The following is a 22951-nucleotide window of genomic DNA, read 5'->3' as shown; positions in this document are numbered from 1 at the left end:
GCTGAAAAAGGATAGATGATGAGAGTTCATTCTAAAGCCTATTCATATCTTCTGTTAATTGGGTGTTATAAGAGTAAGGTGATCATGTAGTAATTTTCCTCATGGGGAGCCTTTATGGAGACAAGTGAACACCATCACAGTGTGGTCTTAAATTTTGAAAGCCAGACTTAACACCTGGTGACTGTCATAAAGCAGGAGGTCACACCAAATGACTTTGTCCTCTGATAAAAAAGACCTTGGATTTATATGTGCTTTTCAGATTACTTGTTTCCATCTCAAATTCCCTTACATTAACTTTTGGGTGGTGATAACTGCACAAGGAAAAATCACTTTTGGAAGTGAAATTTCTGTTTGAAAGAACACAGCCATGTTGAAAACTGATAGGGATTGATGAAGATGTCACTGGGTAGACCATGAAAGTAGTGTATGTTCAAAAACCACCCTCTAGAACTTCAAAGATACCAAGTAGACTGACCATATGCTTTTCTGTCTATGATGCAGTGATGATGAGATTCATGAGAGATGTGGTGAAGATGCCATCCATTACCTTGCCTTCCAGCGGCACATCATCTGCTTGTTGATTGCCGTCAGCATTCTGTCTGTGTGTGTCATATTACCTGTCAACCTGTCGGGTGATTTACTTGGTAAGACGTTTATTTTGTATTCTGAGAAGAATTTTGTGGTTTATAAGCAATGTAAAAGCTTTTAGGATTTTTTAAATTTTGGTAAAGTTTGTGAGGGTGTGCGGGTTTTGTCTGATTTGTGTGTCATTTTGTGTGAAATTTGGATGAGATTAGGGGATTTTTTAAATGTCTGGCAAAAAACTGTTGTCGGAAACAAGATGGCAAAACACATGCAGATATGGACAACTAGACCTAGAAGGCTCAAGCCAGGATTAACTTTACTTGTGTCCTCTTAACTGGTGTTTATCTAGGCACTCCTTAGGATATTTATTGGTGATGATTGCCAATAGGAACTGTCTTTACAACTGTGAAATCTTTTTCTAGTGTCCAGTCTGAATCTCTTGCTGCAGCTTAAGATCATTAGGTTTTGACCTGTCACCAGGGAGAATAGATGATACTTTTCCTCTTTGAATATCCTTTTAGCTGCTTGAGGATTATCAATTCATCCTCTTTTTGATAAATCAGACCAGTTAATTTGGTCATTAATCAGAAATATTTTCCATTTGGCTGCCCATAAAATCAATAAAATAATCATTCATCCTTTGAAGTTTTTTAAATCTAGCTAGACTGTCTCCCATCATTCTTTTCTGTCTTGGTTTGCCGCTCAAAACTGGATAAATCTTCTTGCTGAGACTTTGTCAGTGCTGGCTAGACAAAGATTTATGTCATGTTTCTTGCAGTCTAGTCCTGGTTGTGTCTGCAAGTGTGACACCTAACTCTTTGCATTATAAACTCGCACTCAACAGATACAGTAAATGTGTCCTCTAGTCTGCCATTCAGGCATGAGAATACTGGTGGAGAGAATGCTGTTAAACTGTGGTTAAACATGCTTCCATTTTTTTATAATGAGCTCTTAGAAGCCCATTAAGACAGCTTTGATACAAATCTGCCTATTTCGACTGTCTTGTCAAGGTGATGTTTACGGAGTTGTTCGTAATTAATCATCTTGGTGAACAGTGATGCAAAGAAAAAGCACAAATTCATTTGGTTTTCCCAGGGGCTCTCAAGCAGAGTGCTTACTTGTGTTTTGTTTGTGCTTATACCACAACAGTTGCATCTTATTTTGTGTACTGATCTTGCTGACCTTTGTCTCTGTAATTTACTCTCTTCTATTGTCCTTAATAATGTGTCCTAGTTCTTGTTTTCAGTTTACTTCTACCTGTGTTTTAAAGAGCCTTGTGACTCAGCCCTCCTCTGAAATGTTGAACCTGTGCCTTTAGTATTGCTTCTTTGTGGAGCTGCTATCTCTGACTTCTCTTTTATAAGCTTTTTCTTATCAGTTTTCTGTTTATATTAATATCTGCTTTCTTAAAGACCGTTGCTGGGGTTTTTTTTCTTCTTTGCATTTTATTTCTCTTTTTGTTCTTTCAAAGAACACCTTATTGCTTCACAGTCACTTCTCCTTCTTTGCTTCCATCTCTGTGTTCTCAGCCTAGTTTTACAGAACCAGATGCAACACAGCCGTTGCCCTAGTTGCTTTTCTTTGTAGAGAGAGATGCCAGTGCCCTCAAAGATCTGATAGAATGTAGTTCCCTCTTCGGGTTTAGTTTCTACCTGTACATTTACACCAAAATGGATTTTGTAATACACATCAATTTGTGTGCACTGTCCTTTTCTAACTACAGTTTGTAAAAGTTGTAGTACTTTGGATACCAGTAGATGCTCTCTATTAATTCAAATGGCAGAGCATCTCTGGCCTTTTAAAGCAGGATAATACAACTTCTCTTTTTGTGCATTAACTTTTATGATGCTAGGAAATACAGCTGAAAATCAAAGATGAAGTTTTAGTGTATCTCCGCTTCTTCCCCCCCCTCCACCATATGTTGATTTTGTGCATTTGCAGTTTCTTTCTGTTGTGATGGCTTGCAATGTGGCTCAACAGTCTGTGCTAGAAGACTGTTTAGTTTTCCAGATACGCTTAGCTCTATTTCCTTTGTGAACATGTACTTAATTTCCACTCACTTGCATTATCATTTTTAAATACTTGACAGTCTAGAGAAACAATGTCATATAAACTCTTTCCTTCTTGACCTTAGTAAGGTTATCGGTACTGGTTTGTCAACACTGAATTAATGCAGTTTAAAAACCTGAGATAAGGAATCAGTTAAGATGAAATAAAAATGTCAAGGAAATATGTTCAAATCCCTAAGCAGTGTTGCTAATGGACATGAAGGGGCGATTGGAGGGAGAAAGGGAAACCCTGTAAAGATCTGACATCCAGGTTTTTAAAATAAACTAATCTTTCTCGTGATGGGTTGAATGTGGTATAATCCTGGGGCTTTTTTCCCAGCTTTAAAATGCAATACAGTAAACCAGCATTGATTATGATTTTACATCTTTTAAATAATGAACATGCTGAGCATTAAAAAGCATATCAATATTTAAAAAAAAATAGAATAAAAGCTGACTTTCTCATTTGCGTGTGAATGTTGCACCAGTTAATTATGCTGCTTATTTTTGTCCTTCCTAGATAAAGATCCCTATAGTTTTGGAAGAACAACTATAGTAAACTTGCAAACTAGGTAAGTAAATCTTTCAGAGTACCTTTCTGCTTGTATGTGTTTCCTGCCATAGTCTCTAAACACATGAATTGATACTTGCAGCATGGCTTATGGGGTAGGATTGACTTATTCGTGCTTCATCAACTGAAACTGGGATACGTTCTGCTTCAGGCTATGCAGTTACAGTGCTGATAAGAAATTTAGAGACTTGGCTCTTACTTTCTCAGCTCTTTTTACACCACATGTTTCTTTTGGCTAATGACTGCACATCTAGAAATTTCAGAAATTCCCACATTAAAAGAAACCATTCTTGAGAAGGAAAATAGGAAAATAAAGCTGACAGCTTTACTAGAATGTGTAACTCAAATGATTTCAATTCCCATACGTTGGATTTATGTGTGTGCATATCTCTCCCATCGGAGATCACAATTAAAATTACTTGTATGTGTTCTAAAAACAGGTCTGTAAAATAGTATAAAGCTGTACATTTTTTCTCTTTCATTACGTCATCACATCCATCCATGACCCTATTTCCAATAGAGATTCTGCCAATGCACTTTGGGACTGCTTTTAACCACATTGCGAATCCTAGTAACTGGTGGAGACTTTTTGCTTGGTTGGGTTATTTATCTGTAAAACAGGTTCCTGTATTTTAGGTTATTTGTAATTTTTAGTGCTTCTTGCAAAATTGAAGAACTGTTTGCAGAACAGGACTTCTGTAAGCTCTGAGGAAGGAGCTGCCAGAGAAGCAGAATTTATTCCCTGCATTAAGCTGTTATCAATTTGAGTACGGATTGTGTTCAAGGAGAGTTCAGTTATGCACTCAGCACAGTAAATAATAAGGCCAATAAAGCACATTTTGGCAAATAACATGGTGTGTGCTATTGGTCATGTGAAGGACAAGGCAAAAGCTGCCTAAAAATGTCCATGTCACACGGTATCTGCTTTCTTTGTAGGTCTGTTACCCATAGAATTTTATGATAAGCCAGTAACATTAATGACTGTCCAAGGCAGCTCCATAGGTGTGACTGACTACCAGTAACTACCTTTGGTTTTGTGCTCAATGAGGGGCTCTGATCTGCTTAGCGTTTTGATGACTACTTATATCAGTTGGACAGTTAGATCTTCCTACTTCTCATTCATAACATTTTGTCCGACAGTAATAATCTTCTTTGGCTGCACACGGTTTTTGCTGTTGTTTACCTGATCCTGACTGTTGTCTTCATGAGACATCACATGAAGTATGTCACATATAAAGAAGAAAACATAGTAAGTTTATTTGATGGGGTGGAAAGGAAACATACAGCATGTTTGCAAGTGGATAATGCTAAAAAAGCAAATTGCTGACATGCCCCCTGCTTCCTAGAATGTAATGTAAGTGTGAAGAAATTCACTGAAAACAAAACTCCACTCAGTGAATTAACTGTGAAAATAAATGGAGAGAAGGGGGTTGAGGAGGGATTTTGGTGTAACCTGTTACCAAAGTAGAAGGTGAACATGGCGCTGCCTTGAATAGATGCAGCTCTCATCAAAATCAGAATTTCCTACCTTTTTTCCCCCTTGGAACACAGCTACTTGTGCTGTGTCACAGCTGCCTTTGTATGCTTGTGGTTTCTTTAAATTGGAGCTGCAATTTCTCCTGCAGGTTAAGTGCACATTGTTTATAACTGGTCTTCCAAAAGATGCAAAAGAAGAGACAGTACATGGCCATTTCACGTAAGTTCATGGAATGGTTTGGGTTGGAAGGGACCTTAAAGCTCATCCAGTCCCAACTCCCTGCCACGGGCAGGGACACCTTCTACTAGAGCAGGTTGCTCCAAGCCCCTGTGTCCAACCTGGCCTTGAGCACTGCCAGGGATGGGGCAGCCACAGCTTCTCTGGGCACCCTGTGCCAGCGCCTCAGCACCCTCACAGGCAAGAGCTTCTGCCTAATGTCTGATGTAAATCTCCCCTCTGTCAGTTTAAAGCCATTTCCCCTTGTCCTGTCACTACAGGCCCTTGTAAAAAGTCCATGCTTGAGTAGTATCATTAGGAACAAGAGATTTAAAATTGTCCTAGTTTTACCTGCTGAAGCAGAAATGTTTTTTGACTTTTGCACTGTTTAAAATCCATACTGTATTATCAGTCTTCCAAAAGCGTATCTTGTAATCTTTTCTCAATTCTGTCTAAGGAATATTTCAACAGTCAGCTGATCTTAAAATGAGGATCTAAGGAAGTGTCTGTGTATCCACACTTTCCATGTAGGCTCCCGTATGGCCTTTACTTGGGAATAATGCTGCACATCTCACATTAAAGTACCTTTCAGCAACTGTCTCTCTGGAAGTCTCCCCTGTATGATACCTCATTCAGAAATGAAATGACTGATTGAGATGTTGGGTAGACACCAGTGATACTCTTTGGAACAGTTTCTTCATTGTACTTTCTTATACTTCTCCTGTACTGCTTCCCTTTCAGTGCTGCCTACCCAACTTGCACTGTGCTGGAGGTGCAGCTGTGTTACGACGTAGCCAAGCTTATTCGTCTGTTCAAGAAAAGGTATTTGTATTTTAAGCTACACAAGTTTAGCATAATTTCATGAATGCTTTGCCAGTCCTTAATCAACATATACCAGTAGTACTAAGCTTGCCTACACTAGAAATGAATTCTGCTCTTAAAGTTTTGATCTATCCTTCAGTTAGATTCAGCTGTGATTTAAGGTGAGTTGTGGGGTTCAGTCAGTTTCTTTTAAGTGTGATAATTGCGTGTTGCATAAGATAAACTTTGACTTGCTGAAGTCAGCAAGTTTATGTGTGTATGTATGTATGTATGTATGTACTGTGAGGCAGTGCAAAGTGGAAAACTCAACTACTGAATTAATATCTCAGGGGCCCTGATTCTTTGGGCAGAGGTGCTGATCACAGGAGAGAAAAGTGTTGTCTTCTGGGCTATACAAGAATAGCACTGGTCAGGGTTTTTTTCTGGAACCTCACTACAAATGTAGGCTGTATAATGCTATTAGACTTGAAAACAGGTTATACTAAGTAGTATGTGAGTATCTTTAGTGACTGATTAATTTGCTATCAGTCCTTAACATAACTTTCTCTCTTGGGAATTATAATCTTCTTAAGCTTGATGTTGATACTGTTTTCCTGAAAATGTTACGAGTGTGGTTTTCTGTCCAGAAAACAGGCAGAAAAAAGCCTGACTTACTATGAACACCTGCATCAGAAGTATGGCAAGCGGGTCCAGATCAGCCCTAAGCCATGTGGTCAATTCTGCTGCTGTGAAATGAGAGGATGTGAAAGGGTAAGATCATGTTCAATTTTAGTTATGGCTGGGTAGGTTGTGAGAAGAGTAGAGAGTAGGTTTTGTGTGATGTCTTGTTGAGCTTCAACAAGAAGCTCAACTTGAAGGCTCATCCTTCAAGTTCTTGCACTGCACAGAAAAGGAATTCCCCCCAAATTTTGAAAAGTAATCTTAGTGTAAAAATAGAAGTACAAGAAAAACTTCCTGTTTGTCTTCTCATTGTGATATGATTTGTAATTTGTGGAAGTATCATAGGATCACAGACTGGTTTGCGTTGGAAGGGACCTTAAAGCTCATCCAGTTCCAACCCCCTGCCATGGGCAGGGACACCTTCTATCAGAGCAGGTTGCTCCAAGCCCCTGTGTCCACCCTGGCCTTGGGCACTGCCAGGGATGGGGCAGCCACAGCTTCTCTGGGCACCCTCACAGGGAAGAGCTTCTGCCTAATGTCTAATGTAAATCTCCTCTCTGTCAGTTCAAAGCCTTAACCCCTTGTCCTGTCCCTACAGGCCCTTGTAAAAAGTCCCTCTCCAGATTTCCTGTAGGTCCCCTTTAGGCGCTGGAGCTGCTCTAAGGTCTCCCCAGAGCCTTCTCTTCTCGAGGCTGAACAAGCTCAGATCTCCCAGCCTGTCTCCGGAGCAGAGCTGCTCCAGCACTCGTTGCATATTTGTGGCCCTCCTATGTTCTCATTCCAATAGCTCCACATCCCTCTTGTGGTGTTGCCCCCAGAGCTGGATGCAGGACTCCAAGCGGGGTCTCACAAGAGCACAGTAAAGGGGGGGAATCGCCTCCCTTGACCTGCTGCTCATGCTCCGTTTGATGCAGCCAAGGACATGGTTGACTTCCTGGGCTATAGGTGCACATTGCTGGGTCATGTTGAGCTTCTCATCAACCCACACCTCCTCCTCCTCAGCGTTGCTCTTAATCTATTCTCTGCCCAGCCTGTATTTGTATAAGTAATATGAGGACAAGAGACTATGAAGTAATATGAGGACGAGAGACTATGGTTTGTGTAAGCTGTATTTTAATGAAGATACTAGCCATCTGGTGCTCGGATGTAACAGTCATCAATTTCCCAACAGGAGGATGCTGTAGATTATTATACCAAAGTTACAAATGAACTGATGGAAGAATATTCAAAAGAGGAACAAGCTGTTCATAATAACCCTCTGGGAATGGCTTTTGTAACATTTCAGGAGAAATCCATGGCAACCTAGTAAGTTTTGTCTGCTGTCTTATTTGTTCTCTTTTAACTGTAATAGTAGAACTGATCTGCTGTTTGTGTCACTTGTGTGCTTACGTTGATTCTTCTCTTCCTTTCTCTTTTTCCCATCCTGTGGATTTGGTCTGCTTTGTTTTCTGGTAAGTTTCCTTGTAAACGTGCTTTTAGCCTCTATGTTTTGAGTGGAGGAAGTACCTAAGGGACTAAATGGCTCTGGACACTTACTGAGATAAGGAGCCTTTCTCTTCTGTGCGGGATCCAGTCCATCAGTGTGGGTTAATAATAGGCCAGACTAATTGGCTCTTGAATCCAAGCTACTGATTTCTCCATTTCTACTGTGCAAATGGTCCAATTACCAAATGATCACAGTGGGTGCAAATTACACCCCTAGTTAGTCATCTCAACCAAGCAGAGTCAGGGACTGACCTGGTCATAAGAGATAGATACTCATTATGTATCTCTCTTACCTATTATCATAGATATATGTGTAGGTCTACTATCAGAAGTTATTCAGTGCTTTTTACTTGGTCATTTGCAGAGAAAATGCCTGTAGCCTCTTGTTTTCTGTTGGCACTTTGTGAGCATCTTTTACTAAAACAAAGTGGGCAAGGGGAAGCAGAATTGTATTTGTATTACCAAAATAACACAGCCTCTCTGTGTTTAAATTGTCTGCATTCTTTTGACCTTCAAGTCATGTTAGAGAGCCAGTGTTTCAGGCTTCTTTTCAAGAAAGTCCAGGGTATAGGATTCCTTGTGAGAATTTGAGATGCTGCAGAAGATTTTGCTTGCTGCTTTTTACCCAAGTAGTAATCGTGTGGTGAAATCTATCTCCCTCCTGATTTTGTAATGTTACACACCACATTTAGAGAATATAAAGCTTGAAATGACATTTTAAGATGTGAAACTGAAAGAATAAATAACACTGAAGTTCCTTCTCTAGCTGCTGATTTGTCATATACTATTTTGATGGGATGGTCTCTTTGGGCATGTGTTCTGAGTTGTACTGCAGCCATCTTTGCAGTTGAATTAGCAAGAACTGAAAAGATTTTAATTAGTTTAGCTTGGAACTGATGCAGTGGACTGCAATCTCTGGAAAATTAGATTTGATGACATGTGAAGCTGATGCTACCAGCAAATTAGGAAGTTATTTGGTGCCCTTACTGGGATTTGCTCCACAGAGCCCTGAAATAGGATGGGAGAAACAGGAAGCCAAGACTGAGGTTCGTGGAGTCAGGTTAATGTAACCATCATTAATCAAGCCAGTAGAAGCTGGGTTAATGATGGTGCTTGGTAGCATGGCTGGTAGTGCTAAAGTTTGCTCTGTATGTATGTTTTTAACTAAACTGTCAAAAAGTATCATTAACTTTCTTAAATTCTTGCTGCTGCAAGATGCTGGCAGTTTGACACCACTACTAGAATCCTGGTAAGGTAAAGATCTGGGGGTTATTTTTGGTTTTTTAGTGTTCGTGTGTGTGTTTCTCTGTTATCTTTATGTTAAGAGCACAACTGAGGAACAAGTATGTTCAGGAATTCCAGAGTCTGCCCGTTCAAACATAATATATACTGTTTCTATGCTGGTGTAATAGAGCTTGTCTGTATGGAACTTCTTTTGCACAGTAACGCACACAGAGCTGTCCTGCCTCTGAATGTATGCCTAGAACTTCTATTGCTGTGTTTTGAGAAGTCTTTGAAAGCATTTGTTCAGAGCATGTTTAAATTTTGTTTAAATACATGGATTGTCAGTCAACTCATTAGAAGATAAAATTGAGCACTGTGATTATTTTAGGGGTGGGTGAATGAAGGTAACATTTTGAACTGTGAGAATACCAGCATGATATAGTCTTTTTCTGAGAACTCCAGGCCAAATTGGCTTGGTTTGATACTGCTGTAATGAAATGAGGGTGCAGACTGATCCTTTGGTCTGCTTTGATTTGAAAACAACAGCTGTAATTCCCTAAAGAAGTGTTTGGAGAACTGGCAGTCTTTATCTATTTCTTCCAGTACTCTCAGGCTTTCATTTATTATTTCTTTCTAGCTGTTTTGTTTTTACTGAGTTACTCCTGTTGTTAGCGTTGGTAGAAGCACTGAACAGTTCAAACCAAAACTGCTTTTAGTTTCCAACTTTGCGAGGTCATTGTGACATTATGTTATGCATGTATTGTGTAAGTGCTACCTTGATCTGTGCTTATTAAAAGCAAAAAAACCTTCTCACTCTTCCCAGTCTTCCCAGCAATTTTGGGTGTAATTATTTGGAAAAATCCTCTCCTTCTTTTTGTCTCTTACAGTATCCTCAAGGACTTCAATGCCTGCAAATGTCAGAGTATTAAGTGTAAAGGAGAACCCCAGCCATCGCCTTACAGCAAGGAGCTGTGCATATCAAACTGGGAGGTTACATATGCTCCTTACCCTGAGAATATCTGTTGGTAAGATTCCTGCCTTGTCTCCATTTATTTATAATAATGTAGGTTTAGAATGGGGACAGGAGAAGAGGGCTGAGTGTATTCTTCTTTACCCCTAAACTAGGACTTTATGTAGCATTTGGATGTGACTGATCTGCATCTTTATTTTCATTACTGATGTGCTTCACTGACCGTGGGGAGGCCTCTCAGAGGCTGACTACTTCTGCCACCCCAAAGTTCTGATACTTGCAATTCCTGTTAACTAAAACCAAAAAAATATCAACTTATTAATGTCTGTGCCTTTAGTGTTGCAATGTTTTGAAGAAGAGGAGGCACAGGGAATTGCCAAGTTAGTTATTTAGGCTCACAAAAAGAGCTGTCATAAGTGGGGGTGTTACTGAACCTCTGTCCCTCTTTCATCTGTTCTAAATAGTTGGCTATGGGGTTCAAATTATTCTAGTTCTTTGGGAACCATTTCAGATAACATTTAAGAACTTTACCTGTTTAATATGGTGTTTTAATACTGTTTTAGTATGGCAGGAAGGGATGCAGGGGTCTTTCAATTATTTTTTTTTTCCAATCACAATTTCTTGGTAGATTCTGCCTCTGCTGGCTATATTCCTTGCAGAAATTCTCTGTATCTTCCTCTATCTCTGTCTTTTCTTGTCCTAACTTTGTTTAGTACTTCCATATTATTAAACAGCAGAGAAACCTTGCATGGTTTTCTTTATTTCTAATAGCAACTGGAACTTGTGTGCTTTATTAGCTAACTTTGAGACTACGAAAGCTCAAGTTAGAAAAAGCAGTTCCACCTGTTACTTGACAGTGTGTGTGTATGTGTGTATATATATGTATATATATACGTCTTCAACAAATGCTTACTGCTTGTTCTGCTTGGGTTTATGTCTTTTTCTCTTCAGGAAGAATCTTTCGGTGCGTGGACTGAAATGGTGGTTCAGATGGGCTTGCATTAATTTGCTTCTTTTTATTGTGCTGTTTTTTCTTACTACTCCTTCCATCATCATCTCAACCATGGACAAGTTCAATGTCACTAAACCTATTCACTACCTCAATGTGAGTATCACCGTATGTTTGCATAGAGCTGTGTATCAGACCAAAATGTTGATAAACTGATAGGTGAATTAGTAAGATGGTGAAACAATGTCTATAAACTAAATTCAGTTGAAATTATCAGAATTGCTTTATGTAACTGCTGATTAAAAAGCAGCATCAGAATCAGATCTTTTGTGCCTCAGTAGTAACCTAAAGTAGTTTAATCTGGGATTTTAATATGTCTTATTTCTTGTAAAAATCTGTATTCCAGATTTACATAATTCTAAATTCTGTAACCAAAAACCTGGAAGTTCAAGTCCAGCTCATATTTTGATTCTTATGATAAGGGGGAAGTCAGATTTTAAACTCTGAAGTATAATACTCTGATTTTATTTTGCTTACTGATTATGACAGGATGGCGCATATATGTACATATATATATGGTCTTAGTTTGACTGCAGCTAAAATCTCTGGCAAACTGTTCAGTTTATACTTCCCAAGCTAATGTAAACTACATAGAAGCTGCTTGTGGAACTTCACTCTCATGGAATTTAATTCCCAGTCCCACTTTTTATGTGTTGCACACCAGTGCTGAGCACTCACTCATTTTGAGACTGTATCCAAGTATAATTTCCACAGTCCAACTTGCTTTAATTTACAAAAAGCAAAATATTTCAGCCTCTGTTCTATCACAACTGCATTAAAATGTCTGTAATACTCTTACCTTTTTTTGCCCCTGCTAGAATCCCATCGTCAGTCAGTTTTTCCCAACGCTCTTGCTCTGGTCCTTCTCGGCTTTGCTACCAACAGTTGTCTATTACTCAACTTTGCTGGAGTGCCACTGGACAAAGTAAGCAAGGTTTTCCTCTGTTTTGGCCTTATCAGCTGAATTACTAAAATAACTGGAGAAAGTGCTTATCTTCATGGAGCTTTAAATCCACAGACCCTCTTGTAGCAAGGAATGTCATGTTCTTGCCTGTTTCTAATGTTATAACCAACACTCTGGAGTTTAAGTGATTTGTCATCAGCACAGCATGTATTATTTAACCTTATGCTCCCCTTTCTTTGTGTTTAATCAATAAAAAATGTATAAGCAGCCTGGGAGTGTAGCTTCAACAGGAGCATGGGAAGTGCCTCTGATTCCATAACCAGCTCACTCTCTGAGAAGGTAGATGTGGGTTTGGATCCCCTCCAGGCTGAGAACATCATAGAACCCCAGAATCCCACCTCAACAGAAAGTGCCCCAACTGCTCATATGCTACTTATAAAAAGGGCGTCCATCTGTTTGTTGTTTTGAGTGGGGGAAAAAAATGGTCTGGGTGTGACTCTTGATACATAACTTGGGTGCTGTTGGTTATCATCAGTGGTGATAAGAGAAGATAAGTGGGACCAAGGCCCAGCAGATTTTCAGGTGTGACTGGAGAGATGTCCAGCACAGTGATATGCTGCTAGCCTGAACTCAGCCCAGCTTGGTTTGGCATGCCAGATTTCATCCTCAGGTTACCTGCAGTCAGATGAAAGCTTGATATAGCACATTGAAACCCACCTTCACTCAATCTTCTTCCATAATGCCTGCACACATATTTTGTTTGGGATTTTTTTATGTTCTAACATCAAATTTTTTTGACTTCTAAATTTTTTGCATCATTCCATTGTAAGACATCATATCCAGAATGTACTGTTTATTCATCAGAGTTGCGTGCTTTTCATCATCTTTTTATTTATTTTTTTTGGTATTTGCAGTGGGCACATGAACTTTGAGCCCTTCTCAATCAGTTGAAATAGTTTTCTGAAGTCACTAGTGATCACAGATCTAATTTCAAGCGTCAGTATAATTACACTGATAAGTCCCTCAGTGCCCAACAGCTACGTGATCCTATAATCATAGAGTAAATATCTCAAGTTGGTAGGAACCCACAAGGATCATAGAGTCCATAATAAAACCCCTGTGGTTTTAATACCCTACGAGATACCACCCTTAACAGTCTGAATTGTTCATAGCAGTCACTGCACCATTCTGGCTCCAGAGCGTCACTAGATAGATGTTCCTGCTACTGTAGTACGGGTATAGCATTAATAGTGTCATGTTGTTCCCAAAGACTTGAGCCTTGTAAGGACAGTCAAGTAGCTTGTGTAAGTGTCAAGTTTCTTGGCACTGGTGCCCTTTTCAAACTGCCTGATCTCTCTTGGCATAACACTTGAAGAGCTGTTTGTTTACAAGCTCTTGTGAGATGTGGGTGTCATAGGATGAGAGACGAGGTGAGATCAAGTCCTCCTGCTTGTGATGCAGACCTATAGTGATACCAGTCCAGGGTCTGGATTAATGTTCAGAAATACCTTCTTTACTAAGAAGATACTGAGAACCTGTTTGGTCCAAATTAGTGAATATCTGAAAGATACCTGTTTTGGGAGCATCTTGTAGCAATGTGATATGGTTGGGGGAGCTGGAAGTCTGATGGGTACTGACATTCTCTGGGCAAGATCCTTCATGCGTGGAAGTCTTTCATATGAGTTTCTTACTTGATGACTTTTTATGTTGGTAGATCTGCAGAAAACAGAATAATGATGCATAAAGTCTACATATTTTTGATCTTCATGGTACTGATTCTGCCCTCCCTTGGCCTGACCAGGTAAAGAATCATAGTTCAGTGTAGTAATGTTTGAGTGTTTTTGTTACTTCTGTTTTCTAGTTGCTAGTTGAGGTATAGTTGATGTACCACCACTCCCTCCAGCGTGTATGGTTATATTGTCATTATACATTAGATTTTAACATTCACGTTTCATGTGAGGACCTCCTAGCCCTTATAGTTTACAAAGGTTGATTTTTCTTTTAACAGAGAAATTTAAGACCTTGTAATATCAGTAACTAATTGCAAGTTGCCCATACTCCCCATCATAGTGAGAACCCAGTTTCCTGACTATGTCTTATACTTCAGTTGTAGCTGTCCTTCTCTTTCTACCTTTATAGTATTTGACTGTTTCTTTGTCTGACGAGGTAACATGTATTTGATCTCTCTTATATAATAACTGCTAAAAATGAATCATTGAATCTTTAGTGTGAAGCAGACATTTGTTTGATTCTGTATCTTTCTTCCTATTTATGACAATTAGTTACTGTGATAAAGCTGAAGTAGTGTTCAAAGTATTTGATTAAATTCTCTATCCACTCTCCTGATCTGAAGTACTTAAAAAGAGAAGCAGTTTTACACAGTACTAAGCTGTTGGAGACTGAACTACATTAACCCTCTTTCTTGCAGCCTGGATTTCTTTTTCCGTTGGCTGTTTGACAGAGAATCATCTGATTCTGCAGTGAGACTGGAGTAAGTATTAGCAACTCTTTGCTAAAGGAGTACTTAGGACTCTTTTTTTTTTTTTTTTTTTTTTTTTTTTGCTGTTGGCTAACCTTGGATAGTGTTTATTAAAGTTTGCTTGGGGTTGGTGCCCTGTGGGGTGGTGTTGAGCTTCTGAATAAGGCAGGGAAGATACAAGTGGCTTTGCTTTGAAGAAATCCATATGTTTTTCCTGCTAGCTAATGTATGCAGTCATTCAATAAAGAGACCATTATTTTCCCAAAAACTCACAAATTTTGAAGAAGAAAGGACAGGATGATATGAGGTAGGTGAGAGGTGACCAGAAAATGTACTGAGATTGGTGTGTATCATGGACAAGGGGATCTTTCCCCAAGGATTACAGTGCTGCAGCAGTTCTCGTTCTGAAATCCGTAGACTCTTGTTCTTAAGTAACATGAACATTTTCACATCAGCCTTGCAAAGTTGCAGTTATTGGTTATTATAAGATTTTGTGACTATGGCTGGAGGGAAAGAATAAAAGAACAGAATGCAATTATGAGGACATAGGTTTCCAAATGCTGTTTCAAAATCAGTAACAAGAAGACAATTATGAGTTACTCAGCTAGGACACAATTATTCTATTGCAGTCTTATCTCATCTTGTCTCAGGTTGCAGACACCAAGTGATGCTCTTGTCTGCTATCAGGCCACCCATCAGACTGCTGCGTCTTTTCATAAACAGTTTATTCCTCATCCAAACTGCAGCTCAGCCAGGCTTGGACAGTGTGCTCCACTTACTGCATTCATAGCTATGTAGTACCCCTTTTCAACTAAATAATCAGAAGTCTTCTAGCTGCTTCTTATGATAATAGATTTCCAAAGGCAATAGAGCTCCATTGTATATATGCTGTATTTGCTTGTCTGCTTTCCAGTCAGTGTCTGTTGTCTTTCCTTGCAGATGTGTCTTCCTGCCTGACCAGGGAGCCTTCTTTGTGAACTATGTGATTGCCTCTGCTTTTGTTGGCAATGGGATGGAGCTGCTGCGCCTGCCTGGCCTCATCCTTTACACCATACGCATGATCATGGCCAAGTCCGCTGCAGAAAGGAAGAACATTAAACAGGTATTGGAGCACCTCCTTAGTAAGAGGCAATTAAATGACTGATCCTTCTCAGAAACAGTGGGAGCTCCCATCCTTCATACCATATGAACTATCATCTCCTGTCATTTTGGATAGGGTTTTTTTGGCCTCTGTTTCATTCATCCATGACGAGTTCATATTCCCTTCATTTGCAACACAGATAATGAGGAGGTATTTATTCAAGTCAGAGATGGTCAATAATCAAATCCCAAACTCTGAACTTCAGGTATTATTCTCTTCATAGCTCCAAGTCAGAGTTTTATGATTTGGATTTTATAGGCTAATTATGATTATTATCTTAGAGTCTAAACTTCAGGGGGTTTGAAACTCCAATCTGTCTGTAGTTAGTTCCTTCTGTCAGGCTGCAGTCATGTATAATTTGCATTAATCTGAACATATACCTAGCAAAATGCATACTTACTTTCTAGATCCCTTTTTAAGTGGTGGACTGTCACTTGCAGATGATGTGTTGTCTTGCAAATTGAAATTGGAGGTGTTACAATGGGAACTTAAGCCTCTATACAGCTTGCCCATGGTCTTTTTCTTCTTTTATGGGTGTGTGGGTTCCATTTTTAAAAGATTCTTTTAGATATTCACTTCTAATAAGTATTGCATATTACCCCTTGTTTTAAAAGATTCTTTTAGATATTCACTTCTACTAAGTGTTGCATATTATCCCTTACTCTGGTTGAAATTATTTATATTGATTTCCTCATTACAAGAGGGAAAAGTGGGAATACTGACCATATCAAAGCTTTGATACCTTGGGCTTCACTGGGAAAGCCAACACAAGGAACAGTACAGATTCAATAGCATCTGCTGCAAGATGAAGGTTCTGAGTTTGGCATTATTATTTTCTGTCTTGGGCTTTGAAGTAATTGCTTCTGGTAGATAAAATCGGATTCCCTGAGGAATTACTTTAAGGCTGTGAAAGAAGCAGCATATTTTTTGTAAGTACAGATGCTTAAAATGCAGAATACTTCATTGCTGTAACTACATCATTTATGCCTCTTGGGGAAATCACTGATCTCTCCTGGGGAGAGAATAAGAGAAGGTGAATTGTTGTGTTAGTGAATCTGTTCTGAACTCCTGATACATTGATAGATGACATGAGAGTTTTGAGTGTTTTGGTTTTGTTCCTAGCAACAAGCGTTTGAATATGAATTTGGAGCAATGTATGCCTGGATGTTGTGTGTGTTCACTGTCATCATGGCCTATAGCATTACGTGTCCCATCATTGTCCCGTTTGGTAAGTTTTCCAATGAGCTGTGGGCACTTTGTGAGCAAGATGGGAACAAGTGGGAGGTCTGGAAGGCCCAGTTCTGCATGCTTATTCAGGATAAAATGCTTATTATCTTAAGACTTGGATCCAAGTTTCCTTCCTTTCTTGTGCAAAAAAACAGGGCAGAAGATGGTGACTGACTTAGCTCTTGTAGTGCCTTTAGAAGTTTGAAAGTATATTTAAAGTCTACCAGATGCTTATTTTATTTCTCAGGTTTGAGTGTATATATCTCTGGTGCTGTTTTTTAATAGTTAAACCCAGGAATTTAGGTAGGTTTGGGGTTGAGGGGATTATCTTTATCTCTGGGTTCTTGAGGGCTGGGAGAAGCCAGCCGCAAGAGGATACCCAGCCTGGAAGTCCACCTTAAGCAGCCAAACTTGACTTGAGACATTCTGATCCCCAGATCCTTTAGGCACATTTGAAATGAGTTTTGTCCTAAAGTTGGGCTGATGTATGTAAAAGGAACCAGTTCACTAGGAGTTCAGGGCATGTGGATGGAATATAGCTGCCCTGTGGTGTAGATGGAGCTTGCCCTAAGGTCTCCAGATCTCTGAGTCACAGACCTCCTTTTTCTAGGATGCTTTCCTATTTCACTTGGCTTATCTCTGTCCCATGAACAAAACTTAACATTTCTGCCCTAAGTTGTCTATGCATCTGGCCTTGACTACTTTCTTCCTCCTGTACCATGCTGTATGGGTGTGCAAGAAACTTAGCAATCTGTCTAGAACTCGTGGGCAGTTGTCCATCTTTAGTGACGGTGACATGATCTACATCTTACTTTATTGCATCTTTCATTCACAGAGATTCTGGGCTGTCATAAGAATTATGTATAAAGAATCATTTCAGCAGCTACAGATATTTCCACTCTGGAAGCCTGTTTATCAGGCATAAGTAGTACTGAATCGTTCTATATAGTTGGTATTTTCCTTTTCTAATCCCAAAATGAGGTGATAAATATCTGAATGTGCTGCTGCACACCAGAGCTGTTGCAGTTCATAGCTGCCACAGCAGTAACTGGCTTTTTTTTGGGATAAGAAATAGCTGACTTGAAATCCAGTTATGAATCTGTTGAAAGCTAAGGGGAGATGTGAAGCCACTGTTAGACCTTTCTTGCTTACCAGTGCAATGGTGGAAGAGTTACCAAGTCTCCCCTACTGGCTTGGCCTCATGTACCAGGATTAAGAAGCAGCTCTGGGTTCTTTCTGAGAGCACAAGTAGAGCCACAGAGAAGTATGTGGAGAGGAGGAGGGATGGGGAGACCCCAGAGGTCTTGGGCTGGGGATGCAACAACCTCAGGAGCAGGCTGCTGTCATGCAGCTGTACCCCACGTGGCTGTATCCACCATTGGTATCTAGATTTCAGTCACTTGGTTAGTGAAGATCTCCTCACAGAATCGCTGCTTTTTATCAAGTCTTCTTTAACAGCTTCTCCTTGGCCCTTCCTTTTTTCCTTCCAGGTTTAATATACATACTCCTGAAGCACATGGTGGACCGTTACAACCTTTACTATGCATATCTCCCTGCCAAGCTGGAGAAGAAGATGCACTTTGCAGCAGTGAATCAGGCCCTTGCTGCTCCAATTCTCTGCCTTTTCTGGCTCTATTTTTTCTCCTTTTTGCGCCTAGGTAAGTATTTCTTGTTTCTGTCCAAAAGCTGGTCCCAGCTTTCTTGCCAACTTACCCAAAATTCTCTGCCTTTTCTGGCTCTATTTTTTCTCGTTTTTGCGCCTAGGTAAGTATTTCCTGTTTCTGTCCAAAAGCTGCTCCCAGCTTTCTTGCCAACTTACCCAAGTTATGTGTGAAGTTTCAGAGGCTTTGTGGGCTTCTTGTTTCCATAAGTGGGAGGTCATAGTGGTTACCTGGGGCACAGAATTTTACAACACTTGCATGTTACACAAGTCTGATGGAGACAGCTGATTATGTTCACATCAAACTGTTAGCATGGAGCTTCACATTTCTTCCTTCTACCAGAGATCATGTGTTCCCTAAGTCTCTTGAGTCTGATTTTGTCCAGTTGGGCTGTGAAGTGACAGACAGTAAAAAAAACCCACCCAAAATCAATTCAGAATTAGCTGTGTTTGTGGTAAGATGGTCTCTGTTTTTACTACCTGCATTGGTGTAGTCTGTGCATAAGTTTAGTCTGCCTGGGTGAATGAGCTACTGCCCCTGTGGTACAGCTGGCATTGAGAAAAAGCCTTCAAATGTTAAAATGTCATGTAATGCGTGTAAGAGCTGTGTCCTACATCAGCCATCAACTTTCCCATGCCAGGCTGCAGTGAGATGGTGACTCTCCTCCTCATATTGTAACTTAGAAACTATATTTTGTGTGTAATTTATGGTAAAAATAGGGACGTCCTGTATTTTGCACATACTTGGCATTGATAATATTGGCTGTGGTGCACAAACAGCTTTGACAGCAGAAAAGGTAGGTGATAGCTTATGGCTTTTTATCCGTGAAACAGGAGGAAGCATTTAGCATGGGACAGGGATGCTGGAAGGAGTTGAGCTTCCCTTCTTGAGAAGAAGGCCCTTGCTGTCTAGCTGGATTTTCCTCTTTGCTTTCTCAGCAGTGATGACAAATAGTCAACCATGCATTGTGTTTTGCTGGCATACCAGTAGTAAAACAGATAATGTTGGCAGACCCTTGTCTAACTTTAGATATAGCTCCCTGTGGAGGTAAGAGGCACTCAGAACTCTTGCTTCAGGCTGTCCTTGGGTTTGAGCAGATGTCCCTGCATTACTTGTATGTTTGAGAGCTTGTTTTTCCCTTGAGAGCTGTCTTTGTAACCAGGAAGACCAACAAATCTATGTCCTTTAAAATAACAGCAAAAATTACTAGAGCATGCTTTAGAAAAATCAGCTCAAACACACAGCACTTGATGTGCCTCTTTAATTGTTATGAAGGAAATCCTGATACAGGAAAAAGTAAATCTTTATTATACTGGGCTTTTTTATTCTGCATCTGTGGTAAAACCATCATCTGCGATGGACCTTAGTAATGGAAAATACAGGCTGGATTACCAGCCTGGTCAGTGTAGAGGATCCTGTTTTCAGGATTTTGCTCAATGATATGTCAGTGCCCAGGGCAGTCCAGCCAAGTGCTATGAGTGTAAGAGGTAGGAACCTGAGATTTTGATTTCATAGCCATTGATTTCATTGCTGCTGCTTGTGCCAAAGAGAAGGAAGGAAGGGGAAGAGTGCTCTGCTTCCTAATCTGCAAAATAAACCAGTTCTGGTGTGTAAAGCTTGATTGCTTAGTCATTGATTTGTATGGTTAGCCTGGTATGGACATTTCAGTCTGGTTGCAGAGCACAGTGATAGTACTCTGTTTTTCATTCATTAATGTTTTATCCACCACACACACACACAATCCCACCTGCCCCCCAGAGAAAAACTTAGCCTTCAGCTTAGTTCGTATTTACTCAGTTTCTTCTCTCGTCCCTTTTCCTTGGATTCTTCCCAATACATCCCTATTTTATCGTGCTGTCCTACACAGACAAGGCTGCTCAAGTTGAAGGCTTAGTAGCACTATGTTATTTTGTATAGGTACTAAAGACTTGTTTCCTCCCCTTTCCCCTCATTTTCTGCCCGTATTTTATGATAGCATCACACTATTGACTGCTTTACAGCTTGTAATCACCACCTGTATTCTGCAGTTCTACGGGCTGGTTATCCCTCACGTCTGCATCTCGTATTTCATTCCTAATTGTAGTGATTTCATAAAATCACAGAACGGTTTGGGTTGGAAGGGACCTTAAAGCTCATCGAGTTCCAACCCCCTGCCACAGGCAGGGACACCTTCCACTAGAGCAGGTTGCTCCAAGCCCCTGTGTCCAACCTGGCCTTGAGCACTGCCAGGGATGGGGCAGCCACAGCTTCTCCGGGCACCCTGTGCCAGTGCCTCAGCACCCTCACAGGGAAGAATTCCTTCCCAATATCTAATCTGAATCTCCCCTTAATTACATTTTCTAAACACAATTTCATCTTACTTCTCCCCCCTCCCACCCTTGAGAGATGAGGGGGTCATCTGTCAGGGTAAATATTTTCTATCCTTTGGGTTGTTTGCAAGCCATCCAGTTTCGTGCCATCATAGTAATTAATAAGTGGGCTCTATGTATGACATTTCATGGATCAATAGACTGAGGGAGGAGAAGAACTGCTGAGTCTTGTTTATCATTCAAGTACTGCAGCCACCTGTCTTGGCCTCTGAAAATGGGGAGGCTGAAGTTTTGTTCATTGGGTTTGGTTTGGGTTGTTTTTTCTGTTTATTTTTATATTGTATTCTCTTTGTAGGCTTTAAAGCACCTACAACCATGTTTACCTTCCTAGTTGTCAACATCACAATTGTTATTTGCTTGGCTTATACTTGTTTTGGCTGTTTCAAGTACCTGAGCCCACTGAATTACAAGGTAAGTGATGGATACCTAACAACTCTCAACACCTACCTATGTGCTTGATGTAGCATGTGGTTCGTGCCTTCCCACTAGCAATGTCTTCACAAAGGTTCATTCCAGTAAGATGGCTAAAGAGGGCTGCTTGGCACAGTGTTAGCAGGAACCGAATTTGGGAGGAAAGAGCAGTATGGAAGAAGTATACGAGAGGGTTGGAAGAGAGATCTGTCTGTGCAGGTTCTGAGGCTCTTACCATCTCTGTATATTGCTTTGATTTACTGATTTGATGTTGTCTCTCTTTCTTTCCCCACCTCTTACTGGTTACAGGTAGAAGATACGCAAAGTGAAAGAGGAAACGACACAGATGTACCAACCATCACCACATCTTCTGTAAGAAGTTAAGAGTTACTAATACTCTCTTCTGCTTCCTAGAAAAACTTTATTTCTCACCCTGCTAACCAGAGAGCTTGTGTAGGATGTATTGATCTGAATGGACTGTGGGACTTTCCTTGTGGGACCAGAGAGTTCTAGAGCTGTGCTCCTTGGCTGTTCCCAGGTGGTATTCCAGAAGTACCCTCAGATGATGTTTTAGGAATAGCTCAGGAATGCTGCTTTCAGCAGATCTGTATGCAGATGCAGTGTTCTGGGCCTTACACCAAACATCCTCATATCTGCCAAAAGCAGTCAGTTTCCACAGCTTTGTGACTTTGGAAGTTGTCATGTGTAGCGTGTCTTAACTGGCAAGTCACTGAAAAAGATGTAAGACTCGGGTGGAAATAGAGGCCTTTGTGCCACAGTCTACAAGTACAGGTGAGAGTTGCACCAGGAAGCCTCTGTTAGGGTGCAAAAGGCCTTGGGTGTTAAGGGAAAGAATGAGAAATGGATGAAAAGAAGAGTTGCAAGGGGAAAAATTATCCTGGGTGAATTATCCCACCATTACTCTTTGAGAGACTAGTAAATTCCTTAACACTTGTGATTTCAGATGTACGTGCCCCAAGTCTTGCATCCTACAGAAAGGACGATGCTCGCCCATAAGGAGCAGCAGTCGTATGGCACCATGGACCACATTTCTTCACAGGCAGAAGGAATCATAAGCTATTCTGCTGGACCTGCAGTTACTGAGCAGGCATCGAGAAGCTCGGTTTGAATGCCAAGGACTAACACAAGGTGGAGCACTTTGTCCAGGTTTAGGAGAACTAATTCCTCACCATCCTCTACTAAGTGTTTTGCTTTACTTGCATCCTCCTGCCTACTGAAGAGGTACAGAAATAATTCCTTGTGCGGTCTGCAGCTGTGCTTGGAGATTAAAAAGCAGATGCCTTGGGACTGATTGTTTTCCAGGCTGTCTGCACACATTGGGAAGCAAGCCTGTTGAACACAGGGATGCTGATCCTCAGGGACTTCACTTATGCTATCTCATCACTTGCCTTATGGAGATAATTTATGCTGCATATAGATAATTGGTCACCAAAGCAAATGCAGCTGTAATTTATTTATTCAAAATAATTACTGCTTTAAAAGAAAAAAGTATTTATAAACCTCTTGGGATGCATGAAATCCTCAGGCAATGTCACTGTTGATGAAAATGCTGTTAGCATGGGTGAGGATGGTGTGTGGGAGTCTCTCATCACCCCAAGTAGTCAGTGTAGACTTGAACATGTTACTTCTTTTCCTTAAAAGAGATGAGGGAGTTACTCAGTGTGCACTGAG

The 22951-nt window shown here is 40.4% G+C and overlaps 1 protein-coding gene across 1 annotated transcript in view; it reads left to right on the top strand.

Annotated features, from left to right (window-relative positions):
• Positions 1-22388, top strand: part of TMEM63A (transmembrane protein 63A) — a 28548-nt gene extending 6160 nt beyond the window's left edge. The window contains exons 5-22 of the mRNA XM_010013635.1: positions 502-644; positions 3154-3205; positions 4345-4453; positions 4830-4900; positions 5639-5719; positions 6346-6469; positions 7551-7684; positions 9976-10113; positions 11010-11163; positions 11886-11992; positions 13686-13772; positions 14400-14462; positions 15390-15552; positions 16714-16819; positions 18309-18476; positions 21144-21259; positions 21569-21631; positions 22224-22388. Coding sequence (XP_010011937.1) covers positions 502-644; positions 3154-3205; positions 4345-4453; positions 4830-4900; positions 5639-5719; positions 6346-6469; positions 7551-7684; positions 9976-10113; positions 11010-11163; positions 11886-11992; positions 13686-13772; positions 14400-14462; positions 15390-15552; positions 16714-16819; positions 18309-18476; positions 21144-21259; positions 21569-21631; positions 22224-22388 — 2044 coding nt within the window. The remainder of the gene's footprint in view (positions 1-501; positions 645-3153; positions 3206-4344; positions 4454-4829; positions 4901-5638; positions 5720-6345; positions 6470-7550; positions 7685-9975; positions 10114-11009; positions 11164-11885; positions 11993-13685; positions 13773-14399; positions 14463-15389; positions 15553-16713; positions 16820-18308; positions 18477-21143; positions 21260-21568; positions 21632-22223) is intronic.
• Positions 22389-22951: the final 563 nt, after the last annotated feature.

Source organism: Nestor notabilis, unplaced genomic scaffold (genome assembly GCF_000696875.1).
Source record: "Nestor notabilis isolate BGI_N333 unplaced genomic scaffold, ASM69687v1 scaffold2034, whole genome shotgun sequence".
Classification (NCBI taxonomy): Eukaryota; Metazoa; Chordata; class Aves; order Psittaciformes; family Psittacidae; genus Nestor; species Nestor notabilis.
This window is presented reverse-complemented; position numbering and strand designations above follow the sequence as displayed.